The sequence below is a fragment of the Loxodonta africana genome, chromosome 10 (assembly GCF_030014295.1).
Source record: "Loxodonta africana isolate mLoxAfr1 chromosome 10, mLoxAfr1.hap2, whole genome shotgun sequence".
In the NCBI taxonomy this organism is placed as follows: domain Eukaryota; kingdom Metazoa; phylum Chordata; class Mammalia; order Proboscidea; family Elephantidae; genus Loxodonta; species Loxodonta africana.
Window position 1 is genome coordinate 64,588,090 of NC_087351.1, and position 22,519 is coordinate 64,610,608.

The following is a 22,519-nucleotide window of genomic DNA, read 5'->3' on the forward strand; positions in this document are numbered from 1 at the left end:
AAGCAGAATGGGGAGGCGGGGCCAAGCGGAAAGGGCGGGGTCTCCCCTTGAACCCGCCCCCTCCAAGGAGGTTCTCCTCCCTCGCCCCGCCCCTTCCCCCGCCCGGGCGGCCATGGCCATTCCCGGCATCCCTTATGAGCGACGGCTTCTCATCATGGCGGACCCTAGAGATAAGGCGCTTCAGGACTACCGCAAGAAGCTGCTGGAGCACAAGGAGATCGACGGCCGTCTAAAGGAATGTGAGTGCACCTTTCTTTCCACATAATCTCTGTTTCTGCTACTGACAAAAGGAGACCATTGGCCAAACCCGGCAACCTAGCCCAGAGTATGGGAAGGCCTCGGTACAGGGACAAGGCGCTTTGTCATCCAGCCCTGAGCTTGGAAAGGAGCGTCTCTTCGGGCGTGGAAATGGCTCAGTCTGGGCCGGGTGACAGGAAGAGCATCCCTGGTTCTGAGATGAAAGTGGAAATGGATTAGAGGAGGAGCTGGGAAGTGGGCCAGGAATGTTTCCCAGCCTCGGGTGCAAGAATGGCAGAGCTGGTGAAGTCCCGGGACCCGGAGAGGGGAAGAGCCTTGAGTCAGGGAAGCTCAAGCTAGAGATTAGACCTGGGGAGTTGGCTTGTTAGTAGAGTTGAAAATTGGACGCGGAGCTTAAGAGAGGAATCCTTTGGTTATAATACCCTCCTCGTTCTTTCCTCATGTATTGTGTTGTACTATATCAAGCACACAAGTTTCTCTTACATCCCGAGGTAAAGGGGCGCTTAAGAGTTTTCATAGTGCACCTTCACTGAAAAGATGGAATGGTTTAAGTAAATGAAGACGGCGACCACATAATTTTATGGAGAACTGCACCTATTGAGCTTATTTAGGGTAGAAGGCCAGAGAGTAATCCAGGTGGGTAGGTAAAGGGATGAGGAAGAGTCTAACTCATTTTTATCATTCGGATTTGTAGTCAACATCTGCTAAGAATGTAGTTTAAAATGTGCTTAAACAGATACTATCGATCAAGGAAATAAAAATGTGATGCTTTCTCTGTAACATTTTGTTTTTAAACATGTCACCTAGTTTTTACATACAGCCTTATTTTGTAGTTTGATATTGTGGATGTAAAAAGTGATATAAACCTAAGTAAAGTGAGATGTAGTGAGATAGACTAAGATTATTCCTTAATTAAAAATGTTCAAATTATATTATTTCAGTAAGGGAACAATTAAAAGAACTTACCAAGCAGTATGAAAAGTCTGAAAATGATCTGAAGGCCCTACAAAGTGTTGGGCAGGTAGGTAATGGAGTTTGGTGTGTGGAGGGTGATGGTCATTTGCTTTGTTTTTTAGCTGTTGGCAAAAAATAATACTTTTTTTCCTTTCTTAGATTGTGGGTGAAGTACTTAAGCAATTAACTGAAGAAAAATGTAAGTGGATTAGATTGTTAATTGGTAAAGAAAAAAAGAGCCAAGCACACCCCTACTCTTGAAATGTTTATTAATTTAACAGCAGTAATGAATGGGGATGGTATTGTTGTATAGACTAAATTTTCTTTCAACTTCTTGGAGGACAAATAAAATTGAAATGGCTACTGATGTGGATATATTTAAATTTTACTTTGTTTTTCCATTTGTTCTTTCATTTTCTTCCTCTAGTCATTGTTAAAGCTACAAATGGACCAAGATATGTTGTGGGTTGTCGTCGACAGGTAATATTTTATATTTGTATAAAAACTGAAACCAAACCCAGTGCTGTCGAGTCAATTCCAACTCATAGTGACCATATAGGACAGAGTAGAACTGCCCCATAGAGTTTCCAAGGAGCGCCTGGTGGATTTGAACTGCTGACTCTTTGGTTAGCAACCGTACATTTGTATAGTGCTTTATAATTAACAAAAGCACTTTCACGTAAGTTATTAACATTTAATCTTTGAGGTAAGCAGGTCAGGTATCATGCCCCAAATCCCCAGGGTGATTTGTCCAGACCCAGCTAATAATTAGCAAAGACTAAACTCAAGTGACATAGTAGTTAAGAGCTACAGCTGCCTACCAACACGTGGGCAGTTCGAATCCACCAGGTGCTCCTAGGAAATTCTGAGGGCAGTTCTACTCTGTCCTATAGGGCCACTGTGCATCAGAACCAACTGGACGGCAACAGGTTAGGGTTTTTTTTTTTTTTTTCTTTTTTTAGTTAAACTCAAGCCATGGGCCTTGACTCCTGGTATTCTTCATAACCAGTCTATTACATTGCCTTAGTCAGCTCTAAAACCCATTACCATCAAGTTAATTCTGATGCATAACAGCCCTATAGGACAGAGTAGACCTGCCTCATAGTGTTTTCAAGGCTGTAATCTTTACAGAAGCATGCTGCCACATCTTTCTCCAGCAGAGCAGCTCGTGGGTTCGAACCACCGGCTTCTCAGTCAGCAGCTGAGTGCTTAACCACTGTGCCACCAGGGCTCCTTCAGTCAGCTCTACACACTTGGAAATCAAAGAATTTTTGAACTGTAGAGATCTCACATCATTTTGATGTCTTTTTTGAAAAGGACTTGAAGTTTTAGACTCTGTCAATTATGTATTTTTTATATTTAAACATTCAGAAATGATGCTTATAATCTGTACCATAAGCCTAAATTGATTGTCTATCAGTTTATTCATATTAGAGTAGACAAATTGAAATAACTCCTCACTTTATTTTGCAGTCACCAAAAACCCCAACGAACAGCATTGAAATCATTCAATATGTACTATCCTATTCAGTCTATGTACCACCCTATTCTTTAGGAAGTGTCTTTAGGGAACGCATTCTTATAAATTCACTGGAAGACCTTTCTTGGTATTTGTATGAGGTTCAGCTTTTAAAACGTGGATATGACATGGCTGTAGAATGGAAGTTATCTCAGGGAATAATCTCCTCTTGGAATTTTGCCTAGCATGTAAGTGGGGTGACATTTTCTAAATGAAAATATTAGATACATGGTCTGACAAAGGATTTATATGCCCCTTTTCAAGTCCTTTGGATGCCACAAGTTGGCATTTCTAAGATATCTCATGGTTGTATCAGGACAACAGAATATTTAAAAACTGGAAAATATTAGAAAAGCCAGAGTATATGTTCCCTAAAGATGTAAATGTTGAAATAGCTTCATGTCGATTTCTGCTTATCTCTGTTTGAAGTAACTCAGCTAGCAATGTTTTTTTTCTTTTTTTAGCTTAATCCATTTTGTTAAACTTATTCTCTTGCCTCTCTCCAATTCATTTTAAATATCACTAAATCCAAAATTTGGAGCTCTTTGCAAAATTCTGTGAAAAGTGGTCAGTAATTTATATGATTTTAAAATTGTATTGGCAAGATTGTTACATTTAGTAATTTTTAAAGAATCAAAAAGTAACTTTATGTTTGAAAAGTAGTATCCCGAGTGTGAGGTAAATCTATTGGATAGAGTCTATCCAATTCTAGCTAAATAAAGTGCCCTGCTTAGATAAGCCAATAAATTGTTTAGTATGATCCAACCTAATATATAATGTGCTTGGTGTAGTACCTGGCATATAGCAAAGGCATGAATGGTGGCTGCTGGTTTTTTTATTTTGTTTTTTTAGCACTTTAATAAAGATCTCTAGGGGGAAACAGTACGTTTTCCTCTGATCTCCTATGATCACATAATATACTTTCTTCCCAAAAGATATAGTTTTCAAAAGAAATCTGATGGGTACATCTTTAAATACCTTCCCTGTTCACTAAGGAATTTCTCAATCCTTTGGTATCATTTCCCAAAGTCAACATACTACAGATCCTGGATAAAAATGAGCAAAACTATATTAAATAGTGAACCTTTGAAAACCCATTTCTTCAAAACAAGGCCATTGCTACCTCTAACTTCCTGTGTCAGTGATTTCACATTTCACACTGAGATTGCACAAAAGTGTATTCTTAAAGGGCAGATGGAAATATCATTTAATTATTACTTTTATAATCCCTTATGTTAGCATGGAGAGTTCTCTGTGAAGGGTAAAAATTATTTGACTTCTAAATATTATGCTCTTGTTAGGTGTTTTTCTCTTTTTTTAAGTGTTTACGTAATACCTTTTGTTTTACAAAATTAGCTTGACAAAAGTAAGCTGAAGCCAGGAACAAGAGTTGCTTTGGATATGACTACACTAACTATCATGAGGTGCGTTTCCTGTTCTGTTTCTAAAAACCCAAGCCCATTGCCCTCAAGTCAGTTCCTACTCATAGTGACCCTATAGGACAGAGCAGAAATGTCCATAGGGTTTCCAAGGCTAGAAGTCTTTACAGAAGCAGACTGCCACATCTTTCGCCTGTGTGCAGCTGTGGGTTTGAACTGCCAGCCTTTTGGTTAGCAGCGGAGCTCTTAACCACTGCGCTGCCAGGGCTCATTATTCTATTTAGTTTAGCTGTTATTTTCACAGAAGGAAGGTCTTACTCAAAATAGATGCCCTTGAGATCACTGAACATGCTGAATTCTTTCCCTTTTACTAATCTAATTAAGCATGTTTTCATAAGATCACCTATTAGTGTTTGCATAAGTGACTCACTTACAATGTATCAGTAGGCTCAGAGGAAATGTATCTTTTAAAAGAAAAATACATACCTTATCATTCCAGATACTTGCCAAGAGAAGTGGATCCACTGGTTTACAACATGTCGCATGAGGACCCTGGGAATGTTTCTTATTCTGAGATTGGAGGGCTATCAGAACAGATCCGAGAATTAAGAGAGGTTGGTACTGTATGCTTTGTTTTCTGAACTTAATAATTAATAAATAGAACAGGTTTTACAATGCCTAAAGGGAGAAATTGAATGAAAATTACTATTTGTTTAAATACTGATTACCGAATATTATGTATTTAATCTTCTTGTTAATAATAACCAAAACCTAAACACAGTGTCCTTGAGTTGATTCCAACTCATAGTGACCCGATAGGACAGAGTAGAACTGCCCCATAGAGTTTCCAAGGAGTGCCTGGTGGATTCAAACTGCGGACCCTTTGGTTAGCAGCCGTAGCACTTAACTGCTGCATCACCAGGGTTTCCCTTGTTAATAATAGCACTGAATCATTAGCTATACAGTTAGTGCTGTTTAGTACTTTGGAGGTAATTTGGTGTTTAAAAAAGTTTGTATTCTCAGAAGAAAAGAAAAAGCTGAGAGTAATTGATATAAGTCAGTGCCCTTGGCATCTGTGGTTTGGGTTATCATAAGAGGACCAGGACACATTTGAATAATGTATGCGATGTCATTTTCCCTGTAAACATCCCCCGCCCCCCATTACTACTGGCTTCCCACCCTTACAGCAGAGTAGGTTACCTATGTCTTAAATATCTTATTTTGATAAAGCTGTTTGTTGCCACTTAAGGAAAATGCTGACTTTAGGAGTGGCTTAAATCTTACACTCTTTCAGGCGACAAATTGAAACCAGGTTTGCCTTGCTTCATAGATGGTGTCTTAGTTATCTAGTGCTGCTATAATAGAAATACTACAAATGGGTGGCTTTAACAAACAAATTAATTTTTCTTACAGTTTAGGAGGCTAGAAGTCCAAATTTGGGCACTGGCTCCAAGGGAAGGCTTTTTCTCTCTGTCAACTCTGGGGGAAGGCTGTTGCCTCTTCAGCTTATTTTCTGGCTCTTTGGAGATATCCAGGTGGCTTGGCATCAATCTTCTCCCACCTCTGCTCCCTAGCTTGTTTGTTTAATCTCTTTTATATCTCCGAAGAGATTGACTCAAGATATACCCTGCACTAATCCTACCTCATTAACGTAATAAAGACAACTCACTGTCAAATGGAATTATAACCACAGACACAGAGGTTAGGATTTACAACACATTTTTGGGGGACATTATTCAATCTACAACATTCCACCCTAGGCCCCCCAAATTTTTGTCCTTGCCACATGTAAAACACATTCACCTCATCACATCATCCCAAAAGTCTTAACTCCAAGTCCAGAATCTCATCTTCTGAGTTGTGTAAATCAAGCATGAGTGAGACCTTAGGCATATTCCATCCTGGGGCAAAATTTCTCTTCATCAGTGAACCTGGGAAATCTAGAATACAAGTTCTCTGTTTCCAAGGTACAGTGGTGGAACAGCACAAAGTAGACATTTCCATTATAAATGGAGGAATTGGAGGGAAAGAAGGTATAACGGGCACCAAGCAAGTCTAAAACCAGGCAGAACAGTTTACATTAGCTCTCCAGGCTTGAAAATAATCATCTGTTCTTTGGAACCATCTAGGCGACGGCCCTGCCCAACAGACTCTGGGTGTTGGCCTTGCCATCTGGATTCTGGGCAGGGGCCGATCAGCCCTGGGCTTTAGCTTTGCCTTCCAGGCCTTCTGGGATGGCAGCTCTGCCCTGTCAGCTTTACCTAAGATCACACTCATTGCTTTCAAGTTGATTCCAACTCATAGTGACCCTATAGGACAGAGTAGAACTGCCCCATAGGGTTTCCAAGGAGTGGCTGGTAGATTCGAACTGCTGACCTTTTGGTTAGCAGCCAGGATCTTAACCACTGTGCCACCTGAGCGCCCCTTGGCTTTAGGCTGCCCCATCCTCCTAGTCCATCTGAGTGGCGACTACACCTCCTGGGCCCCAGCAGGCCCCATTCTCTTGCCCCTTGGGCACGGCAGCCCTGTACCCTCAGCTTTGTTTGGCAGCCCCTCCCCCTGGCACACCTTAATGGCAGCCCCACACTCCAAAACCAAGTTAGTGAAGATCCTACTCTTTGAAACCTAGGAGCTTAGGCTGAAGGGGTCAGAACCAAAAAAACTGTTGCCATCGACAACATAGCGACCCTATAAGACAGACCCTATAACTGATTTTTTTTGAAGTTTTAATTTTTTCTTCAGGTATACCTTGCATCTAATAAAATGAACAGATTTTAAGTATATAATTCAAATGTGTTTTGACAAAACATACAGCTATGTAACCACCACCCCAGGCAACTGTGTGGTTTGTTAAAATAAACATTATTCAAATTTTTTAAAATTAAGTTAAATAATACCTGAGGAAAAGCCTCTAATATATGTTGTTGTAGGTAACATGGAATTCCAGGACTATTTATGAATCATGCTGTGTATACTTACCTATGTTTGTCTTTTTCTTGAAATATTTACAAATGCATCAAAATCTTTACTAACTTTAAGAAGCATGCAACTTCTTTTTTAGGTAATAGAGCTACCTCTTACAAACCCAGAATTGTTCCAGCGTGTAGGAATAATACCTCCAAAAGGCTGTTTGTTATATGGACCACCAGGTTGGTATTGAACTATTTCTGTGCCACCAATAAATGAATGAATTAAGGAATAAAAAAAAGGGGGGGAATTTAATGTGGATATTTTCAACCTCCACTGCGTTCAAAGTTGCGGTGGGATAGGAGATGTGTATCTGCTGTTCCTTCAAGCGTGCTTAGTCCTGTCTTGTCTTATAGTATATACATTTTAAAATGTCATGCAATTCTAGTGGCACAGTCCTCAGAGTGGTTCACAGATCTCTGGGGATTCCTGAGACCCTCTGAGGGAGTCTATAAGGTCAAAACTACTTTCATAATACTGAGGTGTTATTTGCATTTCTCACTATGTTGACATCCACACTAATGGTTCAGAAGCAGTGTGGGTAAAACCGCTGGTGCTACAGCGTGAATCAGTTATAAGTGGTGCTAGTAGTTAATGTATCCTTGACTGCCACGCACTTGCAGTGTAGAACAAATGCTTGTTTCACTTCAAAACATCATAGTAAAGCAGTAAAAGTTATAAATCTTATTAAATCTTGATCCTTGTGCAATGTCATGTATTCAGTTTGATAAAATGGAAAATATACATAAAGTACTTCTGCTGCATACTGACGCAGGATAATTGTCTCTAGGAAAAGCACTTGTGCAGTTCCTTTGAGTTGCCAGATGAATTAGCGGCTTTTCGTGGAATACCATGTTTACTTGAAAGGGCAGTTTACAGACAAACCGTGGTCATTCCAACTTGGTTATTGGGCAAGGAGTTTTTTTTTAAGTGAAAAAAGTGAGCTAATCATCTTAAAACAATTGACACCATCTTTTGCCAGTGATAAAATTGGAGCTTTCAAACAAAAATTATAAAATTTGAAAGAATGCATCTGGCGCTATGAGCTTGTAGCTTCCTAAGACTTTAACACCTAAAGACTTTCTGATGATGTAGGTGGTATCATCAAATGTGACTTTTTAATATTTGTATAATGAAATATGTCAACATTTGGAAGATTTGCATAACAATTTTCAGATAACCAATGCTTTCTGTTACAAAATCATGCATTGATAAAAGATCATTCAGTATGTAGAATAGACCTATGGATTGTAATATAACAGTAGTTTCCAATGTCCATGTAGTAAATAGGGTTTGGTATATTTCTAAAGTTCTATATTCAGTGAGATTAAAATAAAATTACAAGGAATATTTTGAATAAAAATTTAAATTTTAATATTGAGAGCAAAAGTGTTTTGAAATTTTAATTGAAAATTCTGTTTAGAATTTAGCTTACAAAGGATTACGATTTTTAAAGGGCTTTTGAAAATTTGTTTATTTTCCAACTAATTAGGACTTTTATTATTCCTAGGTACAGGAAAAACACTCTTGGCACGAGCTGTTGCTAGCCAGCTGGACTGTAATTTCTTAAAGGTAAAGGCAAAATGGCTTTTGTATTATGGAAATTAAATTTTTTTTAATTGTCTTGTGTTTACTTTAATGTTTTTCCTTTAATTAGGTTGTATCTAGTTCTATTGTAGACAAGTACATTGGTGAAAGTGCTCGTTTGATCAGAGAAATGTTTAATTATGCCAGGGACCATCAACCATGCATCATTTTTATGGATGAAATAGACGCTATTGGTAAGAATAACATCGTTTAAAATTTGTTTTAAACTTATCTTGAAGGGATTAGGAAATTTTTTAAAAATCTGAAGGTACTTCTTTCCGTCTCCTCAATTCTAATTGCAACTTGTGTAGAGTATGTAGTGCAATGAATTAGATGCCTCTTTAAAAAGATTTTTAGGGCTGTTTAATCAATTTTAATAAATAACATTTACCATTGACAAAATGAAAAACTTCATACCAAAATCAATTCTAACTTTGTCAGTATAATTCTTACTATTTAATTTTCATCTTAATGTTTTTAACCCCAGACACTATCGCATTCTGTTGTCTTAAATGTTGATAATGGAGGAAAAGAGAAATGCATATAAGTCGCCAAATCTTATTATTTTAGGTGGTCGTCGTTTTTCTGAGGGTACTTCAGCTGATAGAGAGATTCAGAGAACCTTAATGGAGGTAATATTTGATGGAAGGGGCTTATAAAGATGTTTATTAAGTGAAGAACTGAACATTCCATATTTAAAGGCCAAAATATGTACAGCACTTTAAATAAAGAATGCATTTAATTGTGGAATTTGAAAATATTGAATGGATGTATCTCTCTACCGTAATCTCTACTAAGAAAATGAATACCAGAAAATAATAGGGGTAAATTCAAAATTCTAGTTGATGTACATCTGTACTGGTTAATGTTTTTTTTTTGAACAGATCAGCCATTCAGATATTTAAATTGTAGATTAATTTTTATATTGTGAATGTGCATCTTGAAGCTAGTTTATAGTAAGACATTCTGTAAATAACATTAAAAGCATTGGCAATAATTGAGTTATAATTATGTATGAGGCTGGTCCAGAAACCACTCTTTTCTCTCTTTATTGCTGAGATTGAGAGGCAACTAAAATACCTAGTAGTTTTGATAATTGAAGAAGTAAGATGGATGATGGGCTGGTGTTGTTAGCTATTGTCTAGTTGGCCTCCAGCTCATGGCTTTTCCGTGCACAACAGGATGAAACACTGTCCTGTCCTGCACCAGGCTCATGATCCATCGCAGATTGGACCATTGCGATCCATAGGGTTTTCACTGGCTACTTTTTGGAAGTAGATTTTCAGGTCTTTCTTCCTAGTCTTAGTCTGGAAGCTCTGGTGAAACCTGTTCACCGTAGCAACACACAAGCCTCCACTGACAGACACATGTGGCACATTGGCTGGGAATTTAACCCTGGTGGCATAGTGGTTAAGAGCTACAGCTGTTAACCAAAAGGTCAGCAGTTTAAATCCACCAGCTGCTCCTTGGAAACCCTATAGGACAGTTCTACTCTGTCGTATAGAGTCACTATGAGTCGGATTGACTCAGCAGCCATGGGTTTTCTCCTACATGGAAGGCAAGAGTTCTACCACTGAACCATCAGTGCCTCACAATTGGATCGTAGACTGTACATAAAGCCATTAACAACTTTTCTTTTCCTCAGTCCAAATTCTATGTAAAAGATTGGCAAAATCCCACATATATTTTCCTACTTTTGCATATAGAAACTAGGAAGCATTGGTGATGACAACGTCTTGTCTCTTAAGGCTTTTTTTCATTAGGGTTATTCGAAAATTGCTTTTCATAAATGATATTCATCTCAGAATATGTAGTATTTTAAAATTAGTTATAATAGTTTGTTAGAAACCTTAATTTGAGGTATTTTAAAACAATGCTAACTGCTGGTTCTATTCATGTAACTGATATGTTGTAGGTCACATATTGTTAGGCTAGCTGTATTTTAAAGAATTTGTTAAACGTAGTTAGGTTTTCAACATTTATTTAAGAGAACTTTGGAAATGGAAGGAAGTATATTTGGTATCTCAGTATTTCTATGGAGAATAGGTTTTTTTTTAAAAGATATAGTGTATTATCGAATTTGTAGTGTATTATCAAATTTGTGGTAAAATCTTTGTATCCAGTTATCCTAATGTAAACTTTCTTTCTGGCATACCACAAGTACTTTATATATTGAACTTATTAATTTTTATTTTAAAAAATAATTGTATGAGAAAAATTTGAACATTAGAAACGTTCTGCAGGCAGTACATTTCATAGTATTAGGCATAATAGTATTTATATACACATATACACATGCATTGTATATTTTTGAATGCTTAGGATGTTTTGTAAAGTTTGCGTCTTACTTATAAATATGTTCTTAGTTACTGAACCAAATGGATGGATTTGATACTCTGCATAGAGTTAAAATGATCATGGCTACAAACAGACCAGATACACTGGATCCTGCTTTGCTGCGTCCAGGAAGATTAGATAGGAAAATACGTAAGTTTGGTAACGCAAGTATTTTCTGCTTTGAATTTTTTATTGATTCCATGTGTTTTCATTAGTGGAAGCATACTGAATCATTGAGTGTGTCTGAATTTTTGGTAGGTGGTGCAGATTTTTTTTTCTTGCCCCCTCCAACAAGTCTACTGTAAATGTTTAGTGATGTATATGGGGTCCAGTAATTATGCCCAAGAGTCCACGCCGGAATGTATTTGTACACAGATGTAACAAAAATTTTCCAGATTTCTGTTTTTCCTATTGAAAATTCAGACACTTCATACAACCCCCTGTAAAAACAGCAATTTGTGGCTCTTGTCCGTTTCTTAGGTTTCATCAGTCATAAAGGCCCCTGCCTTGCACAGCAGCGCGCACGCTGTCAGTAGTACAGTAGCTTCCCAGTAAACCCCAGAGGCTGAAAAAGTTGATAGTTACTCTATGTACCATCAGGCACAAAAGGGTTAAAATTCTTTACCTGTTGTCTATTTCACTTTTTCTGTGTCCTTTTCTAAAACAAACAAAAAAACCTGACTACAAAATAATTTCTTATTTTCAGACATTGATTTACCAAATGAACAAGCAAGATTAGATATATTGAAAATCCATGCAGGTCCCATTACAAAGCATGGTGAAATAGGTAAGGTAATAACCTATTTTATATGTATTTACACATGGTAAATGAAGTAAAGTGCTGTTGAGTATTACTGATAGTCTCCTAAATCTGGTTTTAAATTCAGCAAATATTTATTGAGTATCTACTGTACATTAGGAACAATTCTAAGTACTTGGGATATAGCGATAAAACAGGTAAATCCCTGTTTCTATAGAACTTATGTACTCAGCAGGAAAGGTAAGTAAAGTAAATAAAATATGTAGTTTATTAGATGGTGATAAGTGCTGTGGAGAAAAATAAAGCAAGAAAAGGGTGTTAGGTAACACCAGCAGTGGGCATAAGTGTGTACATTTTTAAATAGGGGCAAGAGGGGCACAGGGAAAGCTTTATCAAGTAGGTGATACCTGAAAAAGGTGAAGGAACTGAACATGGATGTCTGGGGGGCGGGGGTTGGGGAGTGGGTTGGTTCATGTAGAGAGAACAGCAAGTAAGAAGGCAGGAGCATACATGTTACATTGACGGGGCAACATAGACACCAAGGCATCTATGTCAGAGTAAATGGTACAGTGATAGCCAGTGAAATAGAGGTGATGCAGCACCAGATCGTGAGAGCCTTGTAGAGGCCATGGTATAGGGGCTTTGGCTTTTGCTTTTAGTAAGATGGGTGTCATTTGAGGATTTTGAAAAGAGAAATGATAGAGTCTCACTTTTATTATTATTAACTTTGATCATAAAAAATTACAAACACATAAAAGGAGAGATAAGAGTATAATGAGCCTCCAAGCAATTGGGAAAATGGAGTTGCCGTCAACAAAAACTGGGAAGACTAGAAGGATTAGATTTTAAGGGGAGGATAAGGAATTTAGTTCTGGATATACAAAGAAAGCTGGAGCTTGACATTACTGCCTTGTTTATCTGGGTCTCACAAGTTTTCCACCTTTGACGGGGTGCAGTCTTACCACTTTTCTATCATTCATTTTAGCAGAAAATATTTGGATTTTCTTTTCTGACAAGTTCCTGCCTTACACAGGTTCTGGCTTTCACTGGTTTTACTGTATTGTATTTGAGATGCCAACGAGATACCTAAATAAAGATGTTGACTAGCGATTCTCTTTATATCTGAAGTTCATTGGGACAGTCTATGTTAGAGATACAAATGTGGATGTTGTTAGCAGAAGAATGGTGCTGAAAGTCTTAAATTAGATGAAATTGCCGAGAAAGTGAATGTGAATAGAGGAAAGTTTCAAAGACTAAGCCTAGATAATTTTTTTTTTTAATTCTGTTTTAGGTGAAAGTTTACAGCTCATACAAATTTCCCATACAAAAATTTTTACACATATTATGAGACACTAGTTGCAGTCCCTGTAATGTGACAGCACATTCTCCCTCTCCACCCCAGGTTTGCCATGCCCATCCAGCCAGCTCCTGTCCCTTTCTGCCTTCTGATCCTGCCTCCAACAGGAGCCACCCATTTGGTCTCATGTATCTGCTTGAACTAAGAAGCACACTCTTCATGAGTATTATTTTATGTTTTATAGTCCAGCCTAATCTTTGTCTGAAGAGTTGGCTTTGGGAATGGTTTTAGTTCTTCGATAACAGAGTCCAGGGCCTGTGTCTTCTGGGATCACTCCAGTCTCAGTCAGACCATTAAGTCTCATCTTTTTATGTGAATTTGAGCTCTCTACCACACTTTCTTCCTGTGCCATCAGGGACTCTCTGTTATGCTCCCTGTCAGGGCAGTCATTGGTGGTACCCAGGCACCATCTAGTTTTTCTGTTCTCAGGCTGATGGAGTCTCTGGTTTATGTGGCCTTTTTGTCTCTTGGGGTAATATTTTCCTAGCATCTTTGGTGTTCTTCATTCTCCTTTGCTCCAAGTAGGCTGGGACAAATTGATGCATCTTAGATGGCTGCTTGAAAACTTTTAAGATCCCAGATGCCACTCACCAACGTGGGATGCAGAACATTTTCTTAATAAACTTTGTAATGCCAGTTGACCTAGATGTTCCTCAAAACCATAAACCTAGATAATTTTGACATTAAAAAGTTAAGCTGAACCATCAAAGGAGACTAAGAAGTTAGTCACAGAGGTAGGGGTAAAATAAGGCGCTGGTGGTATATTAGAAGGTAAATGAAGAAATTAGTTCAAGGAGGAACCTATCCCCTGTCAAATGCTAACAATAGGTCATATAAGAAGCAGTCTAAGAGTAGACCTTTGGGTTTAGCTATGTAGAGATTGCTGGTGACCTTGTCAAAAGTAATTGGAATGGTGAGTATGAAAGCCTACTTCAAGTGGTTTTCAGAGAACGGGAGGAAAGGCGTTGAGTTCAGACTTTTCCCTGAATAAATTGTGCTGCAAAGGGAAGCTGAGAAGAAATGGGGCTATAGCTGTAGAAGAAATGGAGACAAGGATTTGGGGGAATTTTCCTTAAGATGGAAGGATTTATAACATTTATGCATGTGAAGGGGCCCTGGTGGCGCGGTGGCTAAAGTGCTTGGCTGCTAACTGAAAGCTTGGCAGTTCAAGCCTACCAGTTGCTCTGTGGCAGAAAGGTACTGCAGTCTGCTTCCGTAAAGATTTACAGCCTTGGAAACCTTAGGGGACAGTTCTCTGTCCTATAGTGTCGCATTGACTTGACAGCAGTGGGTTTGGTTTGGGGGGGTGGGTGGGTGTGTGTATGTGTGCGTGTGTGCACGCTGCTGGGAATGATACATAGGGGAGAGAGAGAAATTGATAATGCACCCTTCTTGAGGAGTGGTGGCCCAGGCTATGAGCATAGACTTCATTTATGAAAATAGGGATATTGACCATGACAGGTTTGCAGATATGGCAAGAATTTGTCTCTAAATTTTCTTCTGGTTGCTTCTATTTTTCTCATTGAAATAGGAAACAAATTGAATAAAAAGACAGGGAGGTAACATTAGAGATTTGAGGACGTAGAAGAAGGTATAAAATAATTATATAGGGAAATGAGAGTGGACTAGAATAGGGGCCGGCAAACTATGGCTTGTGGGCCAAATTCTACTTGCCTTCTGATTTTATAAATAGAGATTGTTGGGACACAGCCACACCCATTTATTTATTATCGTTTATGGTGGTTTTCCTACTACAACAGCAGAGTTGAGTAGTTTCAACAGACCTTGGCCTCAAAACCTAAAATATTTACTATCTGGCCCTTTATAGAAAAAGTTTGCTGACCCCTGGATTAGGAGAGTCTACTAAAATTGCCAGACAGCTTTAAAAGTCCTTTAGAAGTTAATGATTTGAATAATTACAAATAGTTGATTATTGTCTCTCATTAACTTTCTCATTGCTCTTATGTGAGAGTTGTGAGTTGGAGAGACTGAGATGAACTAAGGGTGTCAATTTACAGTTTTCTTCAATAAATATTGAACTTTTTATAAATACCAGATCTTGTGCTATGCTTAAAGATCCTTGCTCTCAGGAAACTTACAGTGAACTTGAATCTGAATGAAAACTAATTAATGAATATCCAGTGATTTCAAACAGAGATTGATAAACCCTAAATTGCCTGACAGAGGGCGTCTCATCAGGGTTATTCACATCGTAGTAGCCTGTCATTGTTCTCTCTTATTTCCCTCCCTAAAAAACAAAGAAACAAAAACAGTTACTATTGAGTCAGTTTTGACTCATGGTGACCCCATGTGTGTCAGAATAGAACTGCACTCCATAGAGTTTTCATGGCTGTGGCCTCTCGTAAGCAGGTTGCCAGGCCTTTCTTCTGAGGAGCCTGTGGGTGGGTTCAAGTTGCCAACCTTTTGGTTAGTAGCTGAGGGCTTAACTGTTCGTGCCACCCAAGGACTCCTTTTCTCTTCCCCTATCTGGTGTCAAATCTGTAGCTGTTATCGCAAAACTGACCGCCTTTCAATTCGTGTCTGTCGTTATGTACACATAACCATTATCATAAATCTGGTACTTCATCACTTAGAATTTGCCCAGAAACCAGGAAACCTTAGCCAAGGCCTGCTCTAGTATTTAAAAGTTCCATAAAATAAAATTGCATCTGGTGGCTATTTTTGGTATATTTTATATTTGCTTCTGTAATTAAAGTAAATCCCATTGTGGTTACAAATGGTTTTTAATGTTCTAGTATTATCAAGTTAAAGATTTGGTTATAGTTTTTGTGAGTCATTGCTTGACAAGTATCTGACATTCACATGTACACAGCTTTATAAATCACCACACAGAAGCAGGTTAAGATGCTTTTAGGTCTTGATGACATTTCCTGCTTTTAAAGTCTCAGAAAGTGTCTGTTTCTGCTTGATGCTAATTTACTTAACAGAATATTAGTTTTTGGTTGTTAATATTATGGGATGTTAACAAGAATGCTGCCGAGCTGATCAAATTCAAACAGGCTCTTCAGGTTGAATTTTCTTTGGGCATAAATCAAGAAGTCTGATCTTTTTCTAATTTCCTGTATTTTTTCCTAAACAGATTATGAAGCAATTGTGAAGCTTTCAGATGGCTTTAATGGTGCAGACCTGAGAAACGTTTGCACTGAAGCAGGTAAGAGTTTAAAATTCTACTACTGTTGATTTTGATTTTTTTAATTTGCTAAAAATGTGTTTTAGTTTGGGTGTGCCCAAAAGCAGAGCCTGAGTCTTGCAAGGATTTGGGTACATATTTATTTATTTGTTTATTTTTAACTTATTCCAGGAAGCAGGAGAGAGAGAACAGGGAAATGAAGTAGAAAGAGGTAAAGCTAATAAAAGAGTTCACTGTTGAGGTGGCTGCTGTAGGCAAGGGGAGTTTGATTCTGAGGAGTCCTCTGAGAAACATACAGCAGGCCTTCTAGAATTATCCACCCAAAAGATGGGAGACTAGAGAATTTATTTACCAGCTCTCATCCCCCATTGGATAAGATTTGTCCGTGGGGGCATTAAGTCCTTTGCAGCTTAAGATACCTTGGGACAGAATGTGGTAGGACGTGCAAGTGTTAGGACACTGGCCCCCTAAGGTAAATCTGAGGTTCTACAGAACTGTCTACCACACTTGTGGCTTAAATCAGAAGAGGCCAGCACCAGAGGTACAGTCACGCATCACTTAATGTCCATGATATGTTCTCTGAGATAGGATGTTCTGTGACTTGAACGTGTGTGGCCACCATATTATGTACAGGCAGTCTCTGGACATCTGGCTTATGTACATCCCATAGTTATGAACCAACCAAAGCCTATAGCTACTCCCCCACCAAATAAAAAACAAACCTGTTGTTGTCAAGTCAATTCCAACTCATAGCAACCCTATAAAACCTATAAAACCTCATAGGGTTTCCAAAACTGTAAATCTTTATGGAAGCAGACTTCCACATCTTCCTCCCATGGAGCAGCTGGTGGGTTTGAACTGCAGGCCTTGCAGTTAGCAGCCAAGTCCTTAATCACTGCCACCAGGGCTCTTCTGGAAAGCCTATATGGACTGCATACATGGGTGTATATGTGGCCAGACGTTGCCCAAATGGACGTTATGTGGCACATAACTGTATCTGCTAAAAAATGGGTAACATGTTTTCTGATATTAACCTGTGAGCGGTAAGCTCTGAAAGATTGATTTATGAATTCTTTGTTCATTTAGCTTGTGTGAAACATAGCAATGTTTGCATATAATTCTCTGGATTGTGTGATCCTATTTTTATTTCTGATACTAAGTTCCTTATTTACCCTTTGTCTTCCAACGGAATCTTATAATTGAAAGAATAAATTTCTACACTAGTTTTTATAGTTACTGATTTCATAAGTTGAGGGCGTACTATTTTCTTAAGTATTACAATATGTGATTTCCTTTTGTTTTCACATCACCTTTAGATTTATTTTAACATTTCTAATAAACAGTGTTTAAAGAGGCTGCTCTGGCATAGCTTCTTAGTAGGAGTATTCTAGTGGGTGTACTATGGTCCAATATCTGGATCAAAGATCTGCAGGTCTAGAAACTCTGTCAGTACAAATCAGTAAATCATGCTCACTGAGACTTATTAATAAGTAAAAATATTAAAAGACAAACTGTTGATACTCAGTCTACTTGGAGTAACTTAGATATTCTCTCTCCAAAATCTACCCTGGACCAAATTACTGTCAAAAGATGGCTTTGTAAAATTGGAATCCAAACAAAAACCATACCATGATCTTGATGGCTGATGCCATCAAATTATGAGGTTCTCCCCCACCCCCAGGTTGTTTTTTAACAATGTATTTTAAGCTATTTTCAATAAAGAGCTATAACTTCTTTGTGGACTAAAATCTGTTTTAATTGGATGAGACAGTAACATCTGGAGATGTACTGAAATTCTTGTTTGGTTTTCTTTTTCTGAGACTTCAAGTGGACCATTGCCTTTTTTTGTTAACATATCTTTCTATAAGGTAGAATACACTTGATTCAATTATAGTTATCCTTTTTTTTTCATTCAGATCCTGAGATTATCATTCTTTTCAGATTAGAATGCACATCTTTTACAAATTCACTTATTCTTTGAAAAGTTACTTGGGTGAAGGGAAGGACAACACACAATATAAGGGAAATCAGCACAACTGGACCAAAGCAAAAGCAAAGAAGTTTCCTAGACACATCCAAACACTTCGAGGGACAGAACAGCTGGGGCTGGAGCCTGGGGACCATAGTTTCGGGGGACATCTAGGTCAATTGGCATAACATAGTTTATAAAGAAAAGTTCTACATCCCACTTTGGTGAGTAGTGTCTGGGAAAAGCATGGGAGCGGCTACCTAAGATGCATGTATTGGTCCCATCCCACTCGGAGCAAAGGAGAATGAGAAAAACCAAAACCAAACCCAGTGCCATCGAGTCAATTCTGACTCATAGTGACCCAATAAGACAGAGTAGACCTGCCCCATAGAGTTTCCAAGGAATGCCTGGTGGATTTGAACTTCTGACCCTTTGGCTAGCAGCCATAGCACTTAACCACTACGCCACCAGGGTTTCCAAACCAAAGACACATGGAAAATATTAGTCCAAAGGACTAGAGCACCAAACGAACTGGAACCTCCACCAACCTGAGACCAGAAGAACTAGATGGTGCCCAGCTACCGCCAATGGCTGCCCTGACAGGGAACAAAACAGAAAGTCCAGGACAGAGCAGGAAAAAAAAAATGTAGAATAGAATTCAAATTCATGTAAAAACATCAGTCTTAATGGTCTGACAGAGACTGGAGGAACCCCCGAAACTATGGTCCCTTTACGCTCTTTTAACCCAGAACTGAAACCATTCCTGAAGCCCACTTTTCAGACAAAGATTAGACAGGTCTATAAAACAAAAAATAATACACGTGAGGAACATGCTTATTAGTTCAGTCAAACATACGAAACCAAATGGGCAGCTCCTGTCCAAAATCAGGATGAGAAGTCGGGAAAGGACAGGAACTGGATGAGTGGACACAGGCATTCTGGGGTGGAAAGGGAGAGTGTGCTGTCACATTGTGGGGATTGCAACCAGTGTCACAAAATAATGTGTGCATAAATTTTTGAATGAGAAATTAATTTGAGCTGTAAATTTTCACCTAAAGCACACACACAAAAAAATCCCAACATTAAAAAAACAAAAAGTTGTTTGGATGGTATTGCTACTAGTTTCAGTCATAAGAAGATGAATTGTCCTTAACCTTACTTTTTGGTGTTCTTTATGCACATATTTAAGGAATTTATTGTTAAGTGTTAGAGAAGAGATTATAAATTTCTTCTTGACCTTTTTTTGTATTTACTGAATAGTAATCGAATCAGAAATTATATAGAAAAAACCTATCTTCTAATTGAAATATTGTGATAAAAATTTTCAGCTAACTAGGAGTTTCTTAAAATTGTCTGAAATGTTTATTAATTGAAAAATTGACCATTAGTCAACAAATATTTAGGTATCTTCTTTCTCTGCCTATACTGAAGTTACTGTAACTTTTTAATGTAATTACTCTGGCTCTAGGAGGAAAAGTAGCTAAATATTAACTCTTGAAAACTGTAAGCAAGGTTTGATAACAATATAAACTATGAAATCACAGCTTTTCTTATTGCATCAAATTTAGATTTCTTCTCCATTATTAGAAAATACAGTAAAAGGAATTGGGCAGTATTCTTTAAAATTATTTTCAAATGATTTTAATATACCTTCCAAGAAGGCTTACTCAATTTTTGACCAGACACCATAGGTGAATATATACGTAACGGTTTATAAATGGTTTTAGGTGTATACAGTTGATACTGATTTTTAGGTGATGGATCAGATTTTTTAGATTACTTTTTGAAAAATGTTCATTAAATAAATTAGAAGTATATTATGTTCCCTGACAAAAGCTCATGATGTACAAACCAAAGAGTTTCTGATAGGAAAACAATTTGGCTAGAGAAGAGCATTAGAGTTTAATGTGATTTGGAAGTAGTTATATGCACAGGTTTGGAAAAATGACTTAACTAATTTAGCTGTAGCCTTCTAAATGAGTTTTAAAATTCCTCTATTTTAAAAATCAGTCATTTCCATTCATCTGATTTCTGAGGACAGCCTTTATTTTAGGTAAGTGAAAATTCAGTACACCAAACCAAACCAAACTCAACCCAGTGCTGTCAAGTCAATTCTGACTCATAGCGACCCTATAGGACAGAGTAGAACTGCCCCATAGAATTTCCAAGGAGCCCCTGTCAGATTTGAACTGCTAACCAAGTGCCGACATCTTGTTTAGCAGCCATAGTATGCCACCAGTTTCCAGTTCAATACCAGGAGATCCTAAATAGTAACATTAGTAGGAATTATTTAGTTAGACAGCAATACCTTACTAAATATAGCGTATGAAGTGAGATTGGCTCAAAATCTGGTACCCATATTCACGGCACAACTACTGTTAAAAAAAACACTTTCACTCTTTTGTCGAACAGTAATTAATTGAAACAAATGTGTTGTGGTACTTGAAAATGAAAGTCATAAAAATATTGATTTGTAAGTAAGTCAGTAAATTTTAACATATAAATGATGACACTGATTTTTGTTAAGGTCCACTGTTGACTTTCTATAATTTCCAATTCTCTAAGTCTTTGATTCTTAACAAGAAATGGTTATCAGAATTACTGGAGGTGTTTTGTTTTTTCTCAAACCATACATACGCTCTCTCCTTTAAAGAAATTTTTGCCTGTAGAGTTTAAAAAAAAAAAAAAAACTTTAAAATGTATATTGTTGATAGTTATTTTTATTATAGATGCCATTGAATGTAGGGACTATGTAAGTTGGGTTTGATATTGTCCCCATTTTAAATACTCAAATAATTGTCAACTGGTTTTTGATTTAGAAAATAATGTTCATTATAGCTATGAAAATTAATTGAACAAACATAGTGGTTTTAAATAAATTAGAACTACTGACTCAGAAGTGGTAAATCCAGGTTCTTCCTATCTACTCTATAGAGTTCAATTACTTGGTTTTCTTATAATGGAGAAATGATTCAGGTATTACATATGTATAGCATTCATGTTGCTTTATTCTCCACAGGTATGTTTGCAATTCGTGCTGATCATGATTTTGTAGTACAGGAGGACTTCATGAAAGCAGTTAGAAAAGTGGCTGATTCTAAGAAGCTAGAGTCTAAATTGGACTACAAACCTGTATAATTTACTGTAAGGTTTTTGATGACTGCATGACAGACATTGGCTTAATGTAAAAATAAAGTTAAGGAAAATAATGTATGTATTGGTAATGAACTCATTAAAAGTGTATAAATAAAAACATGTATGAATAACATCATAAAAATTAGCAATTCTGCTTTTAAGATTGGTACAGAAGAAATTTGTATGTTAATGTTGCATTTATTGCAGCAGAAACTAAAGAGTGTGTTGAAGCTTTTCATATTTGCTGTGTATTTTGTAAAACATTGAAAAAAATGGTTTGGGATAGTAGTACAAGAGAGTGTTTCTTATGACTTATTTTATATCATTTGTTTTCTTCATCCTAAGAAGTTGAATAAAATCTGTTTAATTCAGTTCTTCATATCTTGTCTTTTCTAAAAGTGCATTTACCATGCTCCTTTAGGTTGTTTTATTAAGTAAATTATTTATTTGATAGCCAAGATGAACTTGTATTTAGATTATAGGCTTTTGAGTTATTTTAAAATAGTACATAACATCAGTATTCATAAAATCATGTTGTTATATATAGCACAGATGTGTGTGTATGTCTATATTTATTATGTAGTCCTCCTTCCAGAAAGTCTTTACCTACTCTTCAGCTTCTGTGATTAAGCTGTTTGATAGTTAATTGAAATAACACATCCACGTCCACAACTTTTTTTAGATTATAATTAAAAGTAGTATTTGCTAATAAATCTGACTTGGTTTTCTCAATTTATTTGAGATGATAGTTCCCATATGAGAATCTGTTAAGATTCTCTTTCCAGAAAAATTCACATATGTATACACCTACAATTTTGCATATACTGTAATTTCAGGAGATTTATTATTTCCCAAGTTTATTTATGGACTATATAGGAATCAACTTGGGTTTTTGTATAGGTGTTTGTGGATACCAAGTTAAGAGTGTATTATATAGATGGGATGTTGATGTCAGAAAAATTCAAAACAAAAGTTCTGTTACCTATACACTATCCTTTCTCGTATCATTTGTCAATAAAAACTCTAGCAAATTCCATAAGGGAGTCATCACTGGGCATCAACTGAGATTATTTTATTAAAGGTGCTGTTTAAAAAAACAAAACAAAAAAATTTGACTTCAGTTTTATGAATGCTAAAAAATTAATG

At 37.2% G+C, this 22,519-nt stretch overlaps 1 protein-coding gene across 1 annotated transcript; it reads left to right on the forward strand.

Annotated features, from left to right (window-relative positions):
* The first annotated feature begins 105 nt into the window (after window positions 1-105).
* On the forward strand, window positions 106-21,744 carry PSMC6 (proteasome 26S subunit, ATPase 6). The gene is made up of 14 exons (XM_003408620.4): window positions 106-239; window positions 1,200-1,279; window positions 1,372-1,411; window positions 1,640-1,692; window positions 4,088-4,155; window positions 4,610-4,724; window positions 7,172-7,259; window positions 8,588-8,649; window positions 8,735-8,858; window positions 9,235-9,296; window positions 11,031-11,151; window positions 11,708-11,788; window positions 16,219-16,290; window positions 21,258-21,744. Exons 1-14 carry the CDS (start codon window positions 113-115, stop codon window positions 21,374-21,376), a joined length of 1,212 nt encoding a protein of 403 aa, XP_003408668.1. The 5' UTR covers window positions 106-112; the 3' UTR covers window positions 21,377-21,744.
* Window positions 21,745-22,519: the final 775 nt, after the last annotated feature.

Bases quoted from the DNA above. Each gene is read 5' to 3' on its own strand.
- PSMC6 (XM_003408620.4), top strand. From the start codon at position 113: ATGGCCATTCCCGGCATCCCTTATGAGCGACGGCTTCTCATCATGGCG. The intron at 240-1,199 runs GTGAGTGCACCT...ATATTATTTCAG, and splicing joins CGACGGCCGTCTAAAGGAAT to TAAGGGAACAATTAAAAGAA. The intron at 4,156-4,609 runs GTGCGTTTCCTG...TTATCATTCCAG, and splicing joins ACTACACTAACTATCATGAG to ATACTTGCCAAGAGAAGTGG.